The 22804-nt window shown below is 46.0% G+C and overlaps 1 protein-coding gene across 2 annotated transcripts; it reads left to right on the forward strand.

The window, feature by feature from the left end:
• The first annotated feature begins 4074 nt into the window (after positions 1 to 4074).
• On the forward strand, positions 4075 to 15372 carry NRIP3 (nuclear receptor interacting protein 3). Of its 2 annotated transcripts, none has more exons than XM_015864076.2 (7): positions 4075 to 4664; positions 9602 to 9781; positions 10045 to 10127; positions 11938 to 12074; positions 12306 to 12355; positions 12445 to 12542; positions 13448 to 15372. In XM_015864076.2, the coding sequence occupies exons 1-7, from the start codon at positions 4491 to 4493 to the stop codon at positions 13461 to 13463; spliced, it is 738 nt and encodes a 245-aa protein (XP_015719562.1). In that variant the 5' UTR covers positions 4075 to 4490; the 3' UTR covers positions 13464 to 15372. The 2 variants fall into 2 exon arrangements, with proteins under 2 accessions (XP_015719562.1, XP_015719561.1); XM_015864075.2 differs by having other exon boundaries at positions 4082 to 4664; positions 12303 to 12355.
• The last annotated feature ends 7432 nt before the right edge of the window (positions 15373 to 22804 follow it).

Here is a 22804-nt window from a genome sequence, read left to right on the forward strand (position 1 = left end):
ACTGCCACAAAACAGCCCATTCCCTCTTCCATCCTCTTCCTACCCTCTGAAGGAGGAAATATTAATCTCATGATGTCTTTCTGTGAGTACTTCTATAAGTGGGAGAGGCAGAAGGGGTTCTCAGTCAGTCTCTTTAATGGTATAGTAAGAATATTGTTCCTTGGTGAGTCCTGCATTGGTGTGAATTGAAATAAGCGCCTCTTTTGGGCACTTTTGCAGGAATGCTTGTAAATTCTGATGATGTTAAACTCATTTTATCCCTGGAGGTACTGTAATTTGTGTCACCATTGAAGGCAATACTGTTTTGGAGACAATCTGCTAGTCCCTGTCCAGAAATAGTGATATATATTTTTTGATTTTACTTCATGTCCTGTGTTGTTCGAGTGATACATTTCACAGAATGAGAAATATTTTTGCAGCAGATTTATACTTGAGCAGAGGAAAATTCTCTAGCTAGAAAGCAAGAAAAAGAGAGCGGGTCCAAGATTTGTGTGACTCCTTTCAGGACCAGGAGCTCCACCGTGTGGCAAGGAGTTTCCAAATGTCCTGTGCTCCACCGTGCCCGGACACTTCAGTGTCCACTCTCAACCTGTCGCCCAAAGACAGGATTTAGGATTCCTTCTGCTGTGTAATGTACTCCTTGTCCATTGTTACCGACCTACCTGTACTGCTCGCTGGGAGGTGATAGGCCTTGGTGGACTATCCTTTTCTAACTCATTTACTTATGGAAGCCTTTCTCCTCATCTTCTGGTTCATTGCAGGCACCTCCCTGTGGAGAGTTATTTCTGAGAATAATTCAGTTGTTTAGAAATAAAGGAAGAGGGAGAAAATGACAACCTATTGTTTCATGCCTGAAGCAATCTATGGGTAAATATTTAAAACTTCTTGTTGCCAAGTTCAGTAAACTACTTCCATGACTGTAGCTAGGCATAGATGTCATTCTGGGTGTCATGTATCCTCATTCTATCTCCACTAACGTTCAAGGTGTTGACTCAAGGAAAAATCTGACCAGCTGCCTTATGATTAATTAGCCCCACAGATCTAAAAGCAAACACTGATCTATTAAGTTTGCCAGGGTAATGTATACATTAAGCACTGAAAAGGCTGTGCTTCATTGCCATTGCTCTAGCAAACACCCCAAGGGGTTTGTGTTCGTACTGCTACTTTGTGTACAAAGGAGTGGGTTTTCACCATGCTGGGAAGAAGGAGTATTGCCCAGAGAACCATCTGCTTGAAATCACCCATCAGCAAGTCATCGTGCTTAACTGTGCTTAACCAGCAGGTGCTTAACTGGACAGAAATGGATTGTTGTATTGGAGTATTTAGACCAAGAATGGGCTCCTTTGTGTCCAACAAACATAGAAAAATTGCTGGCTCCTCTCATCACTGGGGCTTTGTAATGGCTGCTGTGTGACCCTTTGTCCTTTGGGCTGAAGAAGGTGAGAAAATCACTGACCAGACCTGGAAAATATGTGGGGGTGAAAACAATGCTCCTCTCTGATGGAACAAATGCTGTGCAGTTCTTGCTGTTGCACTGGCTGCCTTTCAGCATCTTAGATACTCTGCTGTGTAGGCGTTGTAAGTGATAGTGAAAATATCTCTCAGCTTCAGGTTGGATATTAGGAATAATTTCTTCTCATGAAAAGTGATTGGGCGCTGGAATGGGCTGCCTGGGGAGGTGGTGGAATCACTGTCCTTGAAGTTGTTCAAGAAACTTGGAGATGTAGTACTTAGGGATGTGGTTAGTGGGCTAATATGATGGTAGGTGGGCAGCTGGACTAAGAGGTCATTTCCAACCTTAACGATTCCGTGATTCCCCTAATGTGGGGAGTCCACAGGCCCTTTGTTGTGTGACAGTGAACTCCTTCAAGAAATCAACCAAAGCAGACTCAGAATACTGCAGCATGTGGGTAGGGAGAATGCCGTTCAGCCCAGTCACTCTTGCAGGTGCACTCTGATGCTTTGGTTCTTGCAGGGTGTAGTCAAGCTCTGCCAGGTCAGGGCCTGGTGCAGGGCCCAGTGCAAGTTAGTGCAGTGCCCTGTGGTTCTTCAGCCTCCATCAGCAGTGGCATTCCTGTATGCTCTGCTGCTCCTTGGTCCCTCTGTGTCAGGAGAGAGAAAATCGTGTTTGTGTGCTGTGCAATGACTTGCATGGCTTTCACCTTAACAAGATCCCTCCTATATCTTTAATGACCTGCATGTAAAATTTATGGTGTGGAAAGCCCCGGCAGCAGAAACGGCCTTCACACCCAAGCTGCCTTTGGCGGGTGAGGGGGAAGTGAAATCCACTGAGATTTGGGAACTATGAATGATGCAGTTATGGCTAGCGCTTGGAATATATATGTAGCTTACTTCAAAACAAATATTTGCAGCTCAACTCCAGCACTAGTGTGTCTCACTATGTCTTAAAATTGGCCCTTTTGAAATTTTCTTCCTGCAGTACTCGTACTGCGCAGCATATCTAGAGCTGAGTGCAACACCTGATGGGGAGAAACGTCTCCTGCCCGCTCCAGTTTCCTGGCTGCCTGCAAAGGGTGAGTTCCTGAAGAAAGCACTGAGGGACATTGTGGGAGAGAGATATGGGAATGGCTTTTTGCTTGGGAAGAGCAGGAAAGCAAAGCTCCGTGGTGTCTTCAGCTCCTCAGAGAGCTTGGAAAGACCCAGTGGCTAACTGGCTCTTTTTTTTAAAAAAAAAAAAAAAAAAAAAAAAAAAAAAAACCAAACCACAATTTTTTCAGTATCCAAATCATCAGAGAATTGTTGGAGTTGGATGGCCAAAAGGCCATCTAACCCAACTGCCCTGTAATGAGCAGGAACACCTATGCTAGGTCAGGTGCTCAGAGCCACATCCTACCTGACCTTGAATGTCTCCAAGGATGGGGCATCCACTGCCTCTCTGAGGCACCTATTCCAGTGCCTCACCGCTTTCACTGTAAAAAACATTTTCCTTGGAATTCCTGTTATTTGCCTGAACGTGCTGAAGCTGGTTGTTAAATAGCCTGCATTGATGGATGGGATAATTTATTTTTGCGCATAAATTATTGATTTCATTTTCTTGAGCTCTCCATGGCCCCAGTCCCTCCTCTGGAGCCCAGCCCTTTCCTCTACAGTTTTGACTTTTTTTCCAGGATTATATGCCTCATTCCAGGATTCTTGCTTGCTGTTTCCTCTGTTTCTGTGGCGTTGTGCCACTCTGTCCAATTCCTTTTCAGCTTTCTGGGGCGTAGCAAAGATTAACATATCACTTCTTTTTAAGGAAAGATGAGAAATAAATAAATAAAAATCAACGGAGAGGGCTGGGAGACGACCCACTTCTTGCTACACCTCCCTGTTCTTTGTGTTTCATTGAGTGAGAAGATGAAATGAGGGTGTGAAACAACTCAGCAGCTCTTCTTTCCTTATACTGGTGAAGCTGCTACTGTGGCTGGGTTCTAAACCCATAAAAACAGCTGTAAAGTGGGATATAAAGAGTTGTTTGCTAACTGAATAGGCAGGTTGTAATCTTGGAGCTGTAGTGTGTGGAATGCTTTCTGTGTTCCACCTGCTTTTGCAACTTCATTCTTCTTGCTGCAAACCAGAGATGAGGGGACGTTTGCTAATAATCCAGGCAGGGTGCCCCTCCAACAAGGAGCCTTTATGTGAATTTTACTTGTCCCATCCTTGGAGATGCTTAAGGTCACGTTAGGTGGGGCCCTGGGCAGCCTGGTCTGGTGGGTGCTGACTCAAACCCCCATGGCTGGGTTTGGTCTGGGTTGGCTTTAAGATCTCTTCCAACCTAAACCCCTTTGTGATTAAAACTACCTCCTGGTTTTAGCGGAAGTCTTTTCGTTTTCTGCACTCCCCTGCTTTTGGAAGAGTGCTGATACAGTCATACATCTCTATTTAATCAGGTGAGGGAGCGTCAGGCAGTTCCCCCAGTGACAAATCAGGTGTGTTTAACTCCTCGATGCATGTACCCATAGCAGAACAGTGTTCCTGTTGCCTGATGAGCCAAGCCAGCACAGGGAGAAAAAATTACAGCCCCTTCAACCTGCTGGCCTAGTCCTCCTGAGCACAGACTGTTCCGTGAGTGCTCGTGTCAGCTCCCATGTAGCAGCCTTTCTGTGAGGCTGTGAAACAGTCTGTGTTTTATTGCATCCTGTGCTCTCATCTGCTCTCTCTGCACCTTGTAGCAGATGCAGCTGCCATCCCTTTTTGCTGTGTGATGCTGGACAGCTGGCCCAACGCTGGGGCATCCAACAGGAGCCCGGAGCGGTGCTGGCGGCATTGCCTGCGGCTCGCCCTGCAGTCGGAAGAGGCAGCGGAGAGGAACGGCGCTCATTATTCCCTGAGCATGAGCTACTTATGCTGCGTTTGCAACGCACAGCGCTGAGCCTTGGCGGGGCTGGAGTACCTGCTGGGCTCTCCACGTCACGGCGCTTGGGCTATAAAGCGCAGGCAGCGCATCGCCTCCCGCTCTGGCTCTGCGGGAGCTGCACAGCAGCGGCAAGATGTTCTATTCGGGGGTTCTGACGGAGCCGACGAGGAAAGAAGTGGAGATCCGGGAGGCCGCCTCGCTGCGCCAGCAGAGGAGGATGAAACAGGCGGTGCAGTTCATTCACAAGGACTCTGCGGACCTGCTTCCCCTGGATGGGCTGAAGAAACTGGGGACTTCCAAGGACACTGTAAGGTTTATTACGTTTCCTGAGAGCAAATAGGGTCCTGAGGAAGTTTTAGGGAAGGGGGAGGTTTTGTTTTTTTTTTCTCATGATGTTTTACTGTTAAAAGGATGAGTTCTTGCTGGGGAAATTGGTATAGGAATGTATGTGAAGGAGACGGAGTGGGAATGCAATACTGGGTATCGCCAGGGGCTGCTGTTCACCAGTAGTGCTTTCAGATGTCTGTGTTGGGAGCTGAAAGCTGCATAATTTTTGGCATTTACACAAATGTCAGAAAATGGGATGCTGCTTTCTGTACAAAAATCCCCTCAGAAGCAGAATAAATCAAAATGGCTTCATACCATACATACATATATATTGCCCTGTGGTGCAGATGTACGTGCAACGTGATCATAAAAGGCTCCTAGGGGCGCAGCAGTACTTATAGATATCAAACTGTCAGACTGCACTTTGACAGTGGCTGATGCACATCTGCTGATTTTCAAGAGGAAACTCAGTTCTTGGTTTTACATATATATGTATGTCATGATCCCTGTGATCCTGCAGCTGATATACCACATCCTCCATCACGTCCAGGGGCTGCAGAGCTCCTGTGAATACTGATGTGCGCAAATGTTGGAGCTTTCCTTCATGGGAATTATACTTAAATGTAAAAGCAAAAGTTCTAATGTAAGAAGCAAAGTCTAGGAAATAACATCCTACTGCAGAAATCTCCTTTGCTTCTTAAAATGTTTGCCCAAATTCTTGCATCTTGCAAGAAACTATATATATATATGTGTGTGTGTGTGTGTGCGTATGTATATATATGTATACTTCAGTAGTAGATATATGTTTGTTGAAAAAGATAGATAGATGAATCTTTACTTTTAGTGGGTTGATACTATTCCATCACAGCCTTTCTTCTCAGCTGGCTCAGTCTCAGCTCTGGGTGAGATGAGCTCAATGAGTGTGCTGTTCTCTGCATTGCTGTCTAGAAGTGATTTTTGCCATTCCAAATGCTCTGCAGTTGTAGGGAGCCATAGCTCCTGGCTGGAGGAGGGCTTGAAAGGAGCCATGCCAAGTCACATAGAGCTGCAGTTATCTGTCGGGGAGCTACGCAGTTACTTTCAGAGCGTGATAGAATGGTTATTGCTGTTATCTGTGGAGCCTGAACAGCTTGTCACAGCTCATGTGGGGCTGAAACCCAGAGACTTTTGCCACACTTGGGTGAGAAACACAACAGGTAGCAGGAGGCAGGGGTGCTAAGACATGAGGTCATTGTCCCCACTGTCCCCAGTGCCAGGTTTGGCCCCAGCTCTGCAGTCAGCATAGAGCTCCTTGCTGTGGCTTCTGGGGTCCCATCAGTGTCATGGCTTTGTTTTCAGTGCAGAGAGGCACCATTACTCATGTCAGATGTGGGGCTGAAAGAGGTGGGCCCAGGGCAATGCATGGCTCCTGATCCCCTCCATGTCCTTGGAAGGAGTACAGGCATGTGGCCTGTTTCCAGCTCCTTTAGCTGTGGCATGTCTCCATTCAGGATGGGATAAGAGCTGAGCTGACATGGGCCAATTCTCTGCAACCCTACCTCATCCCATGGCCACAGCAGGGGACAGTGGACACTTGGCCAGGGATTGTCCTGGCCACAGTCTCAAGCTCCATGCCACAGAGGAGGAATCTGCAAAGCGGCAGCACCAGCTACACACTCAGCCCATTTGCAGCTCCAGAGAAGACATAAGGTCATGCTGGTGCTGTGAGCTTTAGACCACTGCCATGGGTCACATCACATCACAGCAAAGCAATGCTGCTAGCTTCTGTACATTTCCAGAATGGCAGTGCATATACTGCTTTGAGAGGACCCAGCATGGCCACGGGGATTTTATAGGAGATGTCATGAAACCATTGTGGTTGGAAAAGACCATTAAGATCTTCTAGTCCAACTACCAACCAGACACCACTGTTCTCACTGACTTACGTCCCTGAAACTCACATGTTTCTTGAACATCTCCTGGGACAGTGACTCCACCATCTCCCTGGGCAGCCTGCACCAGAACACAACCCTGGAGGAACAGAGGATCCCTGAGGCTGAGGAAGAACTGATGAAAGCAGCAGTACACACCTTACTGTGGCACTGCTTTGGGAAGTGGTTTTACATCAGCCTCAGCAGGAGAAAGGAGGCAGCATCTTACAGGTGTGGGGACGGATGGGCCTGTCTCTGGGGTGGCTGCTTGCAGTGAGGGCTGGTGATGAGTGCCTGGGGATGCAGAGCTGAGGATGGCTAGCCCAGCACAGGCAGTGGCTGGGGAGAGGACAGATTGAGGAGAGCCAGAGAAAAAAGGGGGAAGGGAAAGCTGCTTCCCTGGTATCTTTTGTGATTTGTTTTCCTGCTACAGCATGCTGAATATTTCTTCTCTGCCCTTCCAACTTGTGTAGATTATTTTCTGATTTACAGCCCTCCTGCTTCTTGTCCAAGAGGCACCGGCTCGTTCTGATGCAGGAGGTCTCTCCTTTCCCACGGGGCTCGCAGAAACTGCCTGCTTCCTCCTGACTTGAGCAGAAGCACAGGGGTAGTCAGCCCCCAGGACCAGGCATCCAGATTCCCCTCTATTCAAGACAGGGCTCCAAGCCCTGGCCATCAGCAGTGACCAGCTCTGTCCAAATGCAGACACTGCTGACCTAATGTCACCTCCTTTCAGGGGGAGACTTACACTGGCTAACAGTGGTGATGAAGGCCCTGTGGCCCGCAATGGTCCCTCAGAGATGCATCTACTGTGGAGATGTGTACCTCTGACTGGTGAGGGGAAGGAGGGGGTGGCATCTATCTGACTTTTGTCTTCACCTGATTGAGACTGCTGTGACAGGCCTTGTCATCCCCAGTTCCCGAAGCCCAAATAGTGAGATGCTGCCAAAGACACGCACATTGCAAGCTGCAGTGATGTACTTGTTTATAAATTAGAGAGGAACAAAGCTGGACTGAGTTATTTATAGCTTTGACAGACGGCGGTAAATAGGTTCAGCAACACCAGGTGTCTCCGCTCATTTCTTTTGGGTTTCTACTCTGACTTTTCTGGGGACTGCAGGTGTTTGCAATGTCTCAAGGATGGAAAGGGAGATACTTCATGAAAAAAAAAATCCTGGTTTGTGTTTATGTATTCCTGAATGATGGGAGGAACTAACCTATTTTTTTTTTGTATGTGCATAGTGGTACGTAGCACTTTGTTCTTCTATAAAGCTCTCAGCAGCTTTGTGAGACATGTAGAAAAGCAGCACCAATAACCTGGGTGCCTTGGCAAACTAGTCCTGTGTGCACTGCTGACCTAGGTCTTCCCTCCCATAAAGGGTCTAACTGCAGGTTTTCAGCAAAATGCACGTTTGCAAACATCCCCTGGCACATTATTTGTTCACCATGTTCATATCCATCACCACTTGAGTCACCTCTGTGACTAACACCCCTCACTCTGCTGCGCGCAAGATTCAAGGGAAACACAAGCTAAAGTGAACTGATAGCCTGAGACAGAACAGTGCTGCAGGGAACCTTTTCAATCCCTTCTAAGAGATTATTTATGTAGTGGAGCACAAGGAGGCCGCATTTGACCCCCTTGGTGACAGAAAGCACTGCAGCTTTCAGAAGAACAAGCATCAACAAAATTGGTGGTGCAACTCATGTTTGTTGGATGTTGGGTGTTTTCCTTACTGTGATGGATCCCAGATAGGCATCATGAATCTAGGGCTTAAGAAAGCCCAATAGTACACCTGTAGGTGAATTTGGAGTAAAAAATGTGTAGGCTGAAGTCAAGGGTAGGTGGCAGTCAGAATAAGAATGAATGTGTCATGATTTCAAAGGGCTCTGGCAACGTGAGTTAGGCTGGCCATATCAGAAGAACACCCAGACTAGCACACAGACAGCACACAGAGTGCTGGCCATGCAGAAATGTTGGTCAGTCCCAAAATACATCTTGCCACGGCTGGGTGCAAGGTGGTGATTGACGAGTGATGGGCAGGCTTCCATCCAGTGGGCTCTTTATCCAGGTATTTATCCATTATTTCCTCTATGCAAGATTTGCTTTCGAGTGTGCCAGTCAGACACAGCATCTCGTGTTAAGTGACATATTGCATGCAGAAAAACAGTGAAAAGGAGCTTAAGTGTCCCAGTAGCCACTCATGTTTTTAATACATACCTATTCTCATCACTCAAGTCCAGCCTGACCACTGGTGCTATGCCAACAGTGGTATCTGAAGCACCAGTTATTTTAGGAGATGCCAAGTTGCATTAGCCTCCTGTGAGCACTGTTATTTAACATGCTGCCCAAGATATGTTACAGATGAGGCATTGTGTGAGGGCATGTGCTGGCTAATTTGGGGAACTACAGCACCAGGCTCTCAAAATTATCCTAATTCCATTGAAATTCCTTCAGTCTTTGGGGTCTGCCAGTTTTGATGCTTCTGCAGATGTCTGTAAAATAGACATATTTCATTTGAGTGCAAGAAATTTAAGAATGAGCGAGTAGAAAGGTCTTATGTGGACAAATGAAAATGACAAGGAAAAGAAAGCATGGGGGGGAAGGCTCAGCCAGGCGGAGAAGTGAGCAGATAATCAAGCGGAGTCATTTCACCTCCAGCAGTGTGTGTGCATCCATCCATGATGAGCATTAAATATAAAACAGGCATTTGGGAAAGCAGTCGGAGGAGATACTGAGAGGCAGCGTGCTTCTCTCCAAGAAAAGAATAGTTTTCTTTAGTTAAAGCCAGATTAGCCAGGGCTGGCATGTAAACAAATGGGTGCAGCCCAGCAGGTATCCACATAGTCTGGAAGTTTGGAAAGTTCCCAGTTATCGTGAGAAGAGGCAGTCTTGCTGCGAGAGTGGGGCCCACAAGCACTGGAGGAGAAAGCAGGCTGGTTGGCAATGCATGTCACTGCATAGCTTCCCCCTGAATTTACCCTGCTCTTCCTTTGTGTGTCCTTAAAGCAACCACACAACATCCTGCAGAGACGCCTGATGGAGACAAACCTATCAAAGCTGCGAGGCAGCCGGGCCAGCTGGGCCTCGAAGAGTGATGCTCCAGCACAGAGCAACAGGCTGAACCAAGCCAAACTGGGGAGCTCCAGGAGCATGGAGGATGAGGAGCTCCTGGTGGTGAGCTGCCAGGTAACTTTCCCCACCCTGCTGGTTTCCCTTCCTCCCCCGCTCCCCCCCCCCCCCATTTTATTTTTGATAGCCTCACAGCCAGATTCTCATGTCCTGGGGCTGATGCTGGTGACCCACTGGGTCTCGTGCATGTGGCAGAGTATGTCCTGAGCCATGGCTTGGAGGGAACAAGCAAGGGATGGGCTGGTGTGAGGAAACCCTGGTGTTCCTGCAGTCTTCCTTCCCTCCTGCAGTTTGTCTCCCATCTCTGCTTGTTTCCACAGTGTGCTGGGAAGGAGCTGAAGGCTGTGGTGGACACTGGCTCACAGCACAACCTGATGTCAGCAGCCTGCCTGGATCGGCTGGGGTAAGGATCTGCTGCTGCGGCACCAAATCACAACCTGGTTATTTTTAAATGGCCTTGCAGGGAGCTGGGATGGAAAGGTACTTGTACCAAACTGGTCAGCTTCTGAAAGCACCATTCAGAGCTTTGAATACACTTGTATTTTTTCAGTGCCTGTTTGTGCTTCTGATAAAAGAACCAAAGTTCTCTCTGTCTGCTCCCAGGAACAGGATCCTCCCTGCTGAAGGGAAAGGAAAGGGATGTTAGGAATGGGTTGATAGCTGTTGGCAGCAAAGCTCCTGCTGATCTCAGAGAGTGGAGACAGGCACTGGGGAGTTTTGATCACTTAATTCCGATGCAGTCACTGCATTTTATCACTAACTTGCAATGACTGTGTAAAAAGCAATTGTACTTGCTGCCCGAGAACTGCTGCACAGCCATAGGTGAAAGACACCTCTTCTGTCAAAACTGTAATTACTTATTTGCACAATAGCTGCTGGAATGTGGCTGCATTTACTACAAACTGTGAAGCAACTCAGTCTAGTTTATCAATTAATAGCAGTGCAAGTGGAGAGGTCTCATCCCTGCAGGACATCACATGGGTTCCTCAGTGTGTCCCAGCTGTGTGCTGGTGGTCTGTGATGACCTGCATGCTGCCCACGTTACTTGTGCAGATCCTGTGTTATTTTTGCAACACTGCTGCCTTTCCCCAGCTTCCTGCTGCTCTGTTGCTGTTTATATTTTGAGGAGACAGAAGCTGAAGGTAGATTAACCAAGCAGCTTAAAAACAGAGCTTTGATGCTGGGCTTTTCTTCCTATGCCATGGTGAGCCCTGTGTGGCACAAAGCATTGCTCCAGCACGCCTTGCTTGCTTATCAAGCATGCAGCTGTGATAAAACATGAGTCCAACTCCAATCCTGGGGCACAGAAGGAAGACGTGCTGAGGGCACAGGAGGAACAGAACAAAGCCAGAGTCTGTGTGCCTTCCCTGGAGCTGTAGAGAGGCTCTGGGAAATGACTGCCCCCATAAAGACACTCCAATTCACCTGGGGCCAGAAGAAGCCAGCTCAGGGTCTGGGAATACCTGAACTCCTCGTTGGTGTGCTCCTGGCAGCAATCAGAGGCCAGCCTCTAAGTGAAGAGCTAGAGGGGATCTGGACTGTTCTCTTGGCTGCCTCTACTGGTCCTAGTGCTGTGCTCAATGATGCAGGTGATCCCAGACTCAGCGCTGGCTTCTCTGCCTCTCTGAACAGCCAGGACTAAACATAGCCTCTATCTGAGAGAGACATTACTACCTCTGATCAGATTCCAGTTCAGTTTAAAAGGTGAACCAAAGTAATAAACGCTGTCAGCATAGCTCTTGGGGTGTAGAAAGAAGAAATATCTGTTCTTGAGATATTTCTGACAACCCTTGCCTTCTTCTCTTGGGCTGAATGTATTCCACGTGTCAGCCTCCACTGCAGTGAGCCAGCTCTGCTATCTATCTGTACATAAGATCACCCCATCCCGGCTGTATGGCATGGGGACTGTGCTGTTAGCTCAGCTGATGGAAGGAAACATGGAGCATCATTTGCTTCCACCAACACTAAATTAGCAGCAAATTTAGATCAGCCACTTCTTAAGTCTTGGGGAAAGATAGAAAAAAGATTCCTCAGGTAAAAGAAGGGGCAGAACAGCACTGCAAAACTGCTAAGTGAGTGCCTTCTGATGGCAGCCTGCAAATAGGAACAAGCTGAGAGCACTCCACAACAGAGTACCCTTCAAATGCAGTTTGCCGCTTCCCGAAGGAGCTGACCCATGATTGTTTCACATCAGAAGTGTGTTCACTGTGCAGGTTAAGGGAACACCTGGAAGTGCTCCCTGGTGAGGAGGAGATCTCATTGCCACACAGCGAGCGGGTGATCGGCCGCATTGAGCGCCTGGTGCTGGTGGTGGGAGCACTCCACGTGGAGTGTGCAGCACTCGTCGTGGGTGAGTACTGTTCTGGGTATGGGTCGTGCTGGGTTACCTCAGGGAAGGCATGGAGCCTTGGGAATGCAACACGGTTCAAGTAGAATTGAATTGCTCCCCTTCAGAGTAATTCAGTCAATTTCTAGAGTGGGTCTTACTTAGCAAGGCAGCCATCAGGGAAGGATGGAGATACAGAAAGCCAGGGGAGATGGTGCTGACTGTATAAATACAAATGTTCCTGTTTTTCAGAAGACAGTGAGAAACCCTTCTCCTTTGGCCTGCAGACACTGAAGTCCCTAAAGGTAAAGGTTTTCCTACAGGGATTCTGTTCAAGCTGAAGATCACTCAGTTGTGGCTTTCCCTCTTACATGAAGGCATTTATTATTTGCAGTGTGTCATAAACTTGGAGAAGCACCATATTGTTCTGGGCAAGACGGAGAGGGAGGAAATCCCATTTGTGGACAGTGTTGGCGCAGGAGCAGGAGAACAGTAAGTGCTGGGGAGTGGGGCTGTGGGATCAGGGGACCTTGCTGCAGGGAGCAGAGCTGCCAGCCACCAGCTCAGGCTGCCCAGAATTCCATCCAATCCAGCCTTGAGCACCTCCAGAGATGGGGGACCCACAGCCCCTCTGGGCAGCCGTGCCTCTGAGTAAAGAACTTCCTAACACTCAACCGAAATTTCCCTTCTTTTAGTTTAAAGCCATTCTCCCTTGTCCTATCACTATCAGACTGTGTAAAACATCAGTTCCCCTCCTGCTCATAAGCTCCCTTCAAGTACTGGAAGGACAGAATGAGGTCTCCCCAGAGCCTTCTCTTTTCATCTTGTCTACTGGAGCCCATGGGTTTTCCAGCGACATTTTCCAGCTTCTACTGCTTTTCATCCGGTAACTATTGCACAGTAAAGGGGGTATCTGCAGAAACATGCATAAGGAAGTGCCTCTGAGCACATACTGAGTTCATTAGGAGGACTCCTTGAGCACTGCTATGAGAACATTCCCAAACAAACATTTTTTCCAGAAAATATTTACAAAGAGCAGCAAACAAACCCACCTGGCTGCTTTACAAAGCGCAGGAGAGACCTTGCCTGGAGGTCGTGGCATTGCCTCTTCTTCCCACTTTGCCCCTGGCTGCTGTAGCTGCAGTTTTCTGTCCCTGCAGGAAGATGAATCTGTGCTGCCCACCCTGTGGGTGACTACCCTGGTGTGCCCTGGGCTGGCTGTGGGGCACAACATGGGCTGCTTCCCCATCTCCTTTGAAATACAAATGAGAGAGGATTCCAGCAGTTCTGTCACAACTGCAGCTATGATTTATTTCTTGCTGCTGCATTCAAGGCAATTTTTTTTTTCTCTCATGCAAAAACAGATTATATTAAGTACATTTTCCTTCCTGTTTCAGCACTTTGGAAGCATAGAGAAAAATGGAAATGCCATCCCCACACGAGAGCTCAACATCAAAGAAATTCACTGCAGCTGTTCCAAATGAAACAGCAATGCGCTGCTTGAAAATATTTATACGAGGCTACGGCTTGAGTATAGCTAAATGAAACCTGTTCAGTAGCCAGTTCCTTAGATATATTGTCATGTTTATCTTTGGGTTTTGAGAAACAAATGTGTGCTTATTTTCTGGACTTTTCTATAGTGCTCTCTTTATTACAAACAGTTGGGAAAACCTTAGAATTTCTTCTGGTAAGGAAAATAATTTTTATAGTAGCCTCCTATGAGTAATTGTACTTAGCAGTGATTAGAGGCTATCAGAATGAAATTTTTATTAATGATTTTTCCAGAGGCTAAGCATTTATATTCGCTTAATTGATATTGTCACATGCAAAGAGCCATTACCTACGGGTTACTCGTAGTACAGTAACAATGCTAATGCCATCTATGAATTATAGTACATCCTGTTAGCCATGTTATTGCTGCTGTGTAATTGGGGACACAACTGCTGGCTTGATGAGAAGGAGCAATCACTAAATTACCCTTGGGTAAGGCCTCTGCAGGGCTGCATGGTTGCAGCACAGGAGTGCTGCTTGGAAGGGCTCAGGGGTATGCTCTGCAGCCACTTGCATGCACGGGATGAGCTCAGAGCATCTTCCAGTACCTGCTGCATGGCTCTCCCCTCCACTGGGAAGGTCCCTAAAGGGCTCTTGGTTGCCTTCTCAGTTGGAGTAGGCAGGGAAATTAATAACTGCACTGTGCCCCAAAGAAACAAATGAGCACAAATCACATTGTCACCATCCCTGGAGGTGTTCAAGAATAGGGTAGATGTCACATTGAGTGGCATGGGATGGTGGGGATGGGTGGATGGTTGGACTAGATGATCTTAGTGGTCCTTTCCAACCTTAATGATTCTATGGTTCTATGGAAGAGAGCAGATGGAGTGCCTCACAGGTCCACCGATGAACCACGGCTCTGCTGGCTCTCCCAGCCTGTAAAACATCAGCACCCTGGCCCAGCGCTTCTTTGTGTTTGGGGCTCCAGTTGTACTTCAGTGTTGCTGACAGGAATGCCACAGTTCCATACCTATTTACAAACCACCTGGGATTCTACAATGCTAACCTTGACTTCCCTCAGGGCAAGTGGGAATTTCTGTAGGACAAGTACTCCATTTGGCATTGTTATGCCATAGCACCAAGGTGGTTGGTTGCTACTTCATGAGCTGCTTGCTTGGAAACCAGAACAAACGTAGCATACTGCTTGGAGGAGCTTGACTTGCTGAAGAAGCAGCTTTCTGAATTTTAAAAAGCTAATGGGAATTAATGACAGCCATCTGCTGAAGGGGCATCTTTAAAATGCAGTAATACTCTCTTGAAGTTCTGCACCCACTCATGCGGAACAGTGAGCCCACTGCAGGCAGATCTGCACTGGCTGTTTGCTGTGGCAGTGTGGCTGTGTGCTCCTGCAGCACTGCCCCACTGGCCAGTCCTCACTGTGCCCATGGCACATCCCAAGCCTGTGGTAGATTGCAGCTGGAGCTTCTCCTCCTGCAGTGGGCTCAAACCTCTTTTCAATATTGAGTATCACTACCAAATCCAGAGTATCTGAATTTTGAGCTATTTTCTATTTTGGTGGTAAGTTTCAGTGCTTTCTCTACATACAGTATTTTATATAACACAGCTCTATGTACATATATACATGGTTGAGCTGCCCAGGGCAGTCCCACCGATGTGCTGCAGAGAGACTTCACTAAATATGAAATATATTTGATTATTTTATATGCTATGAGTTTGGTATTTTGGTACTTCTTTCTGTGCTTATTACTGTGCTAAATGTCAAATTAAATCTAAATAAAGTTTAATTGTTATTGCTGTTTATTTGCTTGTACCCTGGATACGGCAATTATTTGCTTTCACTGCACTTATCTACTGAGAATAGAGTTCATTTAAATCTTTTCCTGATGGGGTTTTGTGGTGCTTTTGTGATTGTCGGGAATTGATTTCACACTGCATGGAGTCCAGCAGCATAAAATAGGCGGGTGAAATGGCACACAGCATGTTCATGGTGAAGCAGGAGCATTTGGAGGTACAGCCTTCTGCTAGCGGGCATCTCCCTCCCAGGGGGTGCATGAAACACAGCAGGTGCTGGTATGTCCTTTGAAAAAACGAGTTTGCTTCTGCTGTGTTTGTCTGCTTCTCTGGTGCAATACAAGCCACTTTAGGCATGGTGGTGATGGGTCAGTGGTTGGACTACATTATCTCAGTGGTCTTTTCCAGCCCTAATGATTCTATGATTTTATGCCTTGGTGCTGCCATGGCAGCATGTCTTTCCTGTCTCAGCGGGATCACTGGACACTACTGGAGCAACTCTACAGCAATGCTATTCACAAGCATTTTGTACCATGATGAGTTCCACCAACAACTTTCTGTAGCACCTCCCAGGAGAACAGCTGATGAGAGGAGACCCACTGGGCCATTTCTGCACAGCTAGCTGAGGCTCAATCTGTTCTCTAATAGAGCTCTAGGGATGTCCTCCTGATGGGCTTCTCTGGTGCTTTTTGCTGATGATACCGTGATGCTCAATGTGTTGAGAAAACAGAAGTGATTCACGTGTCTCAGAAGCAAATAGCCAGATGACTTATTTCCATACAAAACCATGACAAGGGGCTGCACTGGGCTTGCCTGGAGTACACCCATATCTTACTCTCAGCATGAAAGGCTCCACTTGACTTCATTTTCAGGTATTTTGCACATTGCTGCTCTACTTTTCAACAGATGCATCTTCCCCACAAACCAGGTTTCCTGATTCTCTAGCAGTAACCATATGCTGATCTCCTCCTCTTCCTCCTCTGTTAATAACCACATTGCAAATGGAAAATTAAGACTCCTAGAGACAGCGCTGCTGGTATCAGTGACATTTCACTGGAAACGCTATAGCTGAAAATGCCATTGATTTATTGATTTTGTTAATGGAGTGGTGATGCCACTTCCTCAGGATGTTCTCAAAGTAGGAGGGAAGGCAGTCATGAACCTAAACATAACAGGGGCTCACAACTGGTTGTCACACCAGAAGAACCTCTTGGGGAACACAAGAGGAGCTGGCAGTGGCACCCATGGTCTGCAACTGCCGCCTTGTATCCCAGGTCATCCTAACTGCAGAGTGCCTTCATGGCAATGCAGGCCAAGGCAATGTGGCAGCAGACTGCTTAAATGGCAATATGGAGAATGATGTTCTAAATGAGAAAAAAAAATAAATGCATATTTTGGTACGTGTTACTATAAACCCCAGTGCTTTGCTCCTCCACAAACAGCTCAGATGGAGCATAGAGAGTTATCAGCACTCCATCACTGCAAAACACTCTGACTCACAGGGAACACGTGAGAGCTCCAAGGGCAGACAGCTCTGTGTGAGGAACTGGGCCACAGTGGGCGGCTCTGGCTACTAATTAGAAAAGATGTTCCTGGGAGTGACTCATTGCTCCTCCCTGCATCCAAAGTGTGTACCTAAGCAGAGCATGAGGTTCAGTGTGAGCACAGTGAGCCCATCAACCAGCTTTTATTCAGGCCCGCAGAGACTGGATGCAGGGAAAGATCAGGGTTTTGTTGGTCCCTGTGCAGGTTACCGAGGGAGCAAGAAAGCTCTAATGGGGGCAAAGCATGGCTCAGAGCTGGAGTTGAAGGGACACTGGGTAGTAGTGGTGTGAGGGGCTGGGAGCCCAGTACAGCAGGGCACTGTGCCCCTGTGTGTTGTCCTGGTCTGAGGGTTCAAAGTGGATAATTGTAGATTTTAAACTCTTTACTCACAGAGTGTTTCTGTACTGAAAGCATTATGATGCTTCCTGGTTCAGGCTTCAGTGACATTTCAGGCTCATAAAAGGCAAAAATAGGTTTTTTTTTCCTCCCAAAGGAGATGGCCATATAGTTTTAAAACAAATTATGTAAGAGAGTCGATCAACTTGGCATTTACAGCTTAGCATTTTCCTAGATAAAAATTTGTTCCACCCAAGATCACGTTGTGTTCTGCCTACTGCTTTGCATGGAATTGCAATCATGAGCCACCTTCCAGTGATCTGCTAGGTGCCTTCCAATTAATGAGAGAAGATCCTGTGTAGGGGATTGCTCCAGTCAGGGCTACAGTAGATGCCATATAAACAGCACTGACTCACTCTCTGGGCTGATGAGGTAAAATTAGGGTGTTGTGGCTAGAGGAGAAGGCAGACAGGAGAGCAGAATGAAGGAGGTTTGAGCAGAAAAAGCTGCGTGCAAAATAATCCATCTGAAAACACTGTCAATAATTAGCCCTGGCCTCTGCTCCTCTGTGGGCACAGTGCTGCCTGCCTGAAATGGCAGCTATACTTGGGTGTAGAAGCCACATCACTCAGTCTGGGAAACGCTCCAGATTTCGATCTTTTCCTTGAAGCTGCAGAGCTGCTTTCTGCTCCTGATGTAAGGGACCTTTGGTGGGTGCTGTCAGCTGGCAGAGGATGCCCAGAAGCACATGATGTACTGTGCACTCTGCAGACTGCTAATGATGTTTGATTAATATTTCATTATCAGTGTGAGCAATCTTTGGGCTGTCTCTGCATCTGTCTTACTTAGCGTTGTCTTTTCTTAGTTAAGTGGCAGCTCCAGCAGACGGTGATCTAATTGTTCCTCAGCACCTGCTTGAAGTTAAGGATGGACATTGTGTAATTTGCAGCACACGTGATTTGTTCTTTGAGGCTCAGATAGAATAGAACAGCATAGCAGATTAACCAGTAACTGAATTAAGTGAAAGGTAATGTGCAGGCTACTGCTGAGCTCACAGAGATGTTTGGGCCAGACAACAATGAATAATGCAGAGACCCAAAGTATGTGTGCTGCAGTCACCAAGTGGCATGAGGGGCTGCCTGCAGAGCCCCTGGCCTGATTCACCTCTGTTTGGCCCTTTGGGCTTCTGCTGTGCTCACCAAGGCATTATTGCCAGGTATAGTCAGGAGGTGTGTAGCTTTTGGGATGGTGCTCACCCCTAACAAGACCAGACTTTCCTCTCTGCTATAATTAATTCCAGCAAGTCATTGCCTTCCAGTATATGAAATCAGGAGTTCCCTGAAGTTCTGTTGTACCTTAATTCACTTCAGCACAGATGAAGAAACAGGCACACTGCACCCAGCACCAGGGAAAACAAATGCAGACCCTGGAGCAAAACCAGAACTCATACCCAATTACCTTACTGAACAGCAGTGCACAGTGTAAAGCAGCAAACTAAATTCAGTTGTGCTCTCCGTGTTTGGGTGCTGGGGAGCTTCACTGTTTTGTACTCTGACAATCAGAACACTGCTATTTCAAACAGACATTTTTTTCCTTGTAAAACACTTTTTGTTAATTGGAAAGAGAGGCACTGACTGGGGTTGGGAGTCGCTCTCTGGCATGGCTGTCAGATGTAATGAAGCAGCCAGGGAAGCTGGTAGGAAGCTGCTTTGCAGAGTGTTGTCATGGGAACGATGCAACTAGGGCACCTCGTCTTCTACATGAGCTCTGGCAATGTGGTGGCACAAAATCAATGCTGTTCAGCTGTGCGAGGAGGGCCAGCCATCAGGCTTTCCCTAGCTGAGATCTGATCTGAATGAAATCCAAAGTGCAGAGTCTCTATTTGTGTGAAAATGGTGTCACTCCTCTTGAGCTGAATGAAGGCAGAATTTACATCAACTGAGTGAGCACCTAGACATGGCCCTCAGAGGGAAAGGGCTGATATTAAAAATACTTGGTGAAAGCATAACCTCATCTAAGAACCCTCTGAAACAAGGTTAAGGAGCAGTTACTGGGGTCCTTGCTTACTTAGATGATTTCACTTGATTTTCACAGTTTCTGCACATTTTAACAGCCTGTTAATTTGGCATCCATAATAAATAACAGCAGAAGGCAGAGTGTAGACCAATGTGTATGTCACCCCAGTGTGCAAGTTAAGAATACAAAATACTGCCATAGTGTCAATATTTGTGGTCTTCTGAAGGATCTGAACCCCTTTACATAATGCTCCTTTGAATGCAACTTACCTCTCCTATGCAGGACCACATAAATGGAGTTATTATAAACTTCTTTATGGCCATAGAAAGTACCTTATGTGATGCTGTATTTGCTGGGGATAAGCAGTGGTTAAGAATGGCTTCCTGGGTGAAGAAGAATTCAGAGATTCTTGCTCCTCCAGTTATATAGATTGATATATCTGTAAATAAACAAATAATATTATTAATGCTGCACCACAGAGAACAGCGAAATAGAATCAAATGCAAAAGGCATGCCCCGTTGTGAGAAAGGATGAAAAACCTAGCTGAAAAACCTAGAGTAAAAAAGCCAAATGCAACTCATTGTCTTCAACCTTTCATTTTGCTTGCCCAGGTCTGCTGACAAACTAAAGAGCTCCTAATTAAAGCAGGCATCTGCAGTGTGACCACGTTTCTGCTGCTGGACTGGTCCAGCAAGATGCTGAGCGTATGCTCCTCATTTCCTATTGACACTGAAGTGTGAATGAGGGGCCATGTCTATCCAGGGCTTGCTTGGTGTGTGCACTGGAAAAGTGACCAAAATAGAAGGCAAAGGAAGAAAATGGAGCCAACATGTGGAAGGGTTCCCTGGTTATATGTTGAGGTTATTGGTTAAAGCCCCTCTACTTAGCAACAAGTTTGAAAAAAGCTGTAACAGTTTACTACAAAGAAGTCTGTAACTGTGTTGCCACTTCAGCCTTGCATTATCTCTAATGTATTTCTCACTGGCTGTGGGGGTTCTGTGCTCACTGTGCAGAAACGCTGAGTTAAATAAACAAATACAGTAGCTGATCTTCATGCTGCAAGGGCTGAAGTCAGGGCTGTGGACTTAAAGACTGTGGTTAATCAGCTGAAACCCCTCCTCATCCACAAGTCACTACTCCTTGTCTTTGCAGCATATCTCCTTTGTTGAAGGAAGGCCCACGCATCAGTAATTACATTGATAAGAGCAGGACACATATAATTGAAATTATACGCATAAAACTACATTCTCCCCACATGCACAATATGAGGAGTCAGCTGCCGCTAATAAAATGTTTTTGTTTGCTCAAAGAGGGGCTAACCTTGTATTAATAGAGAAGGACCTTGAACTCTTACAGCCCACAGAAAAGTCAAGTGGATTCACTGAAACAGAAAGATAAAATAAATGCAGAGCTGTTTCAGCACTTCTCCCCATTTGCTTCATATCATAAATAAAAATTCAAATATAGAAACGTAGAGTTAAACACAATTTGCCCAGCCTGTCCTTTCCATATGCATATATTTATGTCATGAAAGGTTTTACATAACTTCTACCGTCAGATTGCAAAATAATGCCTCCATTATGAAAGGAAGCCACCAGCCATTACGTTGCATTACTGTAATGTAATGGGTCTGTGTGATGAGCTGTATTTAGAAAGCTTGCTTTTATTGCAAACCTTCTGCCCCATTCACCCACCCACTGGCATTGATTTCTCTTTGCATTCTGCAGAGACCAATGACCATTAGAGCAAAATATCAGCTAACCTGAGCAGAGCCACTTAGGCTTTGGACCCAGACAGAACCTCAGGAGAGAAATTTGCACTGCGCAATTTAAGAGACCCAGCGCTGGTGACAGAATGTATTCGAACAGATGCTGATTACCAACATGTTAGCAGGTGAATCTCTCATTAGGCTAAAGCAATTGACATTGTAATTAATTGCTTCCCACACTTCACTGCTGAGCAAAGGCTGCTATAACAACAAGTACTGCCATTATTTTATTTTATTTTTTAAAAACTGAATATAAGGAATAAACAGAAGAGAATCCATATTCATTTCATTTTTCTTTCTGTGCAAATGTCACGTTGCTCTCACGTTGGCAGTGACTGCAACAGTACTGATTCAATTACTCATTTACATAATCCCTTCAGATTACTCTTTTATATAACCACCGATAATGAAAAGATTTTCTCAGCTGAGAAGAGCAAGCAGGGCAGCTCTGAATGTGAATAGGATAAACTGACATGAGAAGATGGTAATTTGCGTTAGTAAGAAATAATCATACTGTAAATGATTAAAATTATCATCAGTATTGCCTGCTGTACCTGACCTGAGGGATACCCAGGGACACAAAGAGGAATAAAGACATGGCTTAGTGCATTGTTTGCTATGGGGATGGGGCAGTTCTGGAAAGGATGCTGCAATGGAAAAGGAAGAGCAGACAAATACTCTGTGTATACAGTGCCTGGAAACACAAAGCTCTGCATAAAATACATCTATAAGATGACTAAGCAGAAAAGACCTGCCCCCGGAAGAAGCCTCTGAAGCAGAGCCTTGGAACTATCAAAAGAAGTGCCTTTAGCTGTCATGGGGACTAGCTGTGTGAGTCCTGAAGATGAAGACAAATATGACAGAAGCTACAAGATTATAACAAAAAAGCACTTCCAATCCAACGTGTTGTACAAATGGAAAAGTGTAATGTTTAGTTTAGAGAGGCCAGCTCATTGTTGTGAGTCTCAAAGCAGATCTTAATACTAAATCACATTCTTTGTTAAAAACATGCCAGAGCTCAGATGCATTAACTTGAAGAGGGCTTATCTCCTGTGGACTCAGTGAGGAGTGCAGGAGGCAGACTGCACTCTGCTAAGGCTCAGAGCCCTGCAGATAAATCTTTGAGAGCTCTCTTGAAGACAGAAACCCATCTTCATTTCTTCTGTAAGATTGCAAAGCTGAAGAGTAGCTGCAAATATGTCTTTTACAGACTATTTTTTTTTTTTTTTATCCTGGAAACCACCCTCTCTGCATTTTCATTTTGATTTTACAGTGATTTCACAATATTGCTTTTGATACTGGCATGCTAAAAATACATAAATAAATAACCCCCCTGAAAAAAAAAATCTAATTGTTCAAAGAATTTTTTTTTTTTTCTTAAGGATTAATCAATCTATCTCAAGAGATCACTGCTTACTATTTTCTGAGGAGTAAAAGGACCCTTCTAGAAGAAAAGGGGTTTACCCCTTCTTACACCAAGAAGCTGTGAATCACAAGCTCCTGTTTCTTTTTGTTTTGATATCCCTGGCTTTGAGGAAGATCCCAGACAGGGTCGGAAGATCCCCAAATCTGTTTCAGCCATCTAAAATAGGGCTTTTATCAACTGTGTATTAGAAATATTTGAGTATGTTAAAAAAAATTAGTCTATCAGAAATCTTTTCCTACACGAAGGTGTTCCATATACAGTAAGGCTACACATTATTTACATCAGCTTAAAACTTGATCTATGTTTTTCTAAAGATTCAGCATGTTTTTCAACTCAGCGGTTGATTTGCCAATCACAGA

Source organism: Coturnix japonica, chromosome 5, assembly GCF_001577835.2.
Source record: "Coturnix japonica isolate 7356 chromosome 5, Coturnix japonica 2.1, whole genome shotgun sequence".
NCBI classification, from domain to species: domain Eukaryota; kingdom Metazoa; phylum Chordata; class Aves; order Galliformes; family Phasianidae; genus Coturnix; species Coturnix japonica.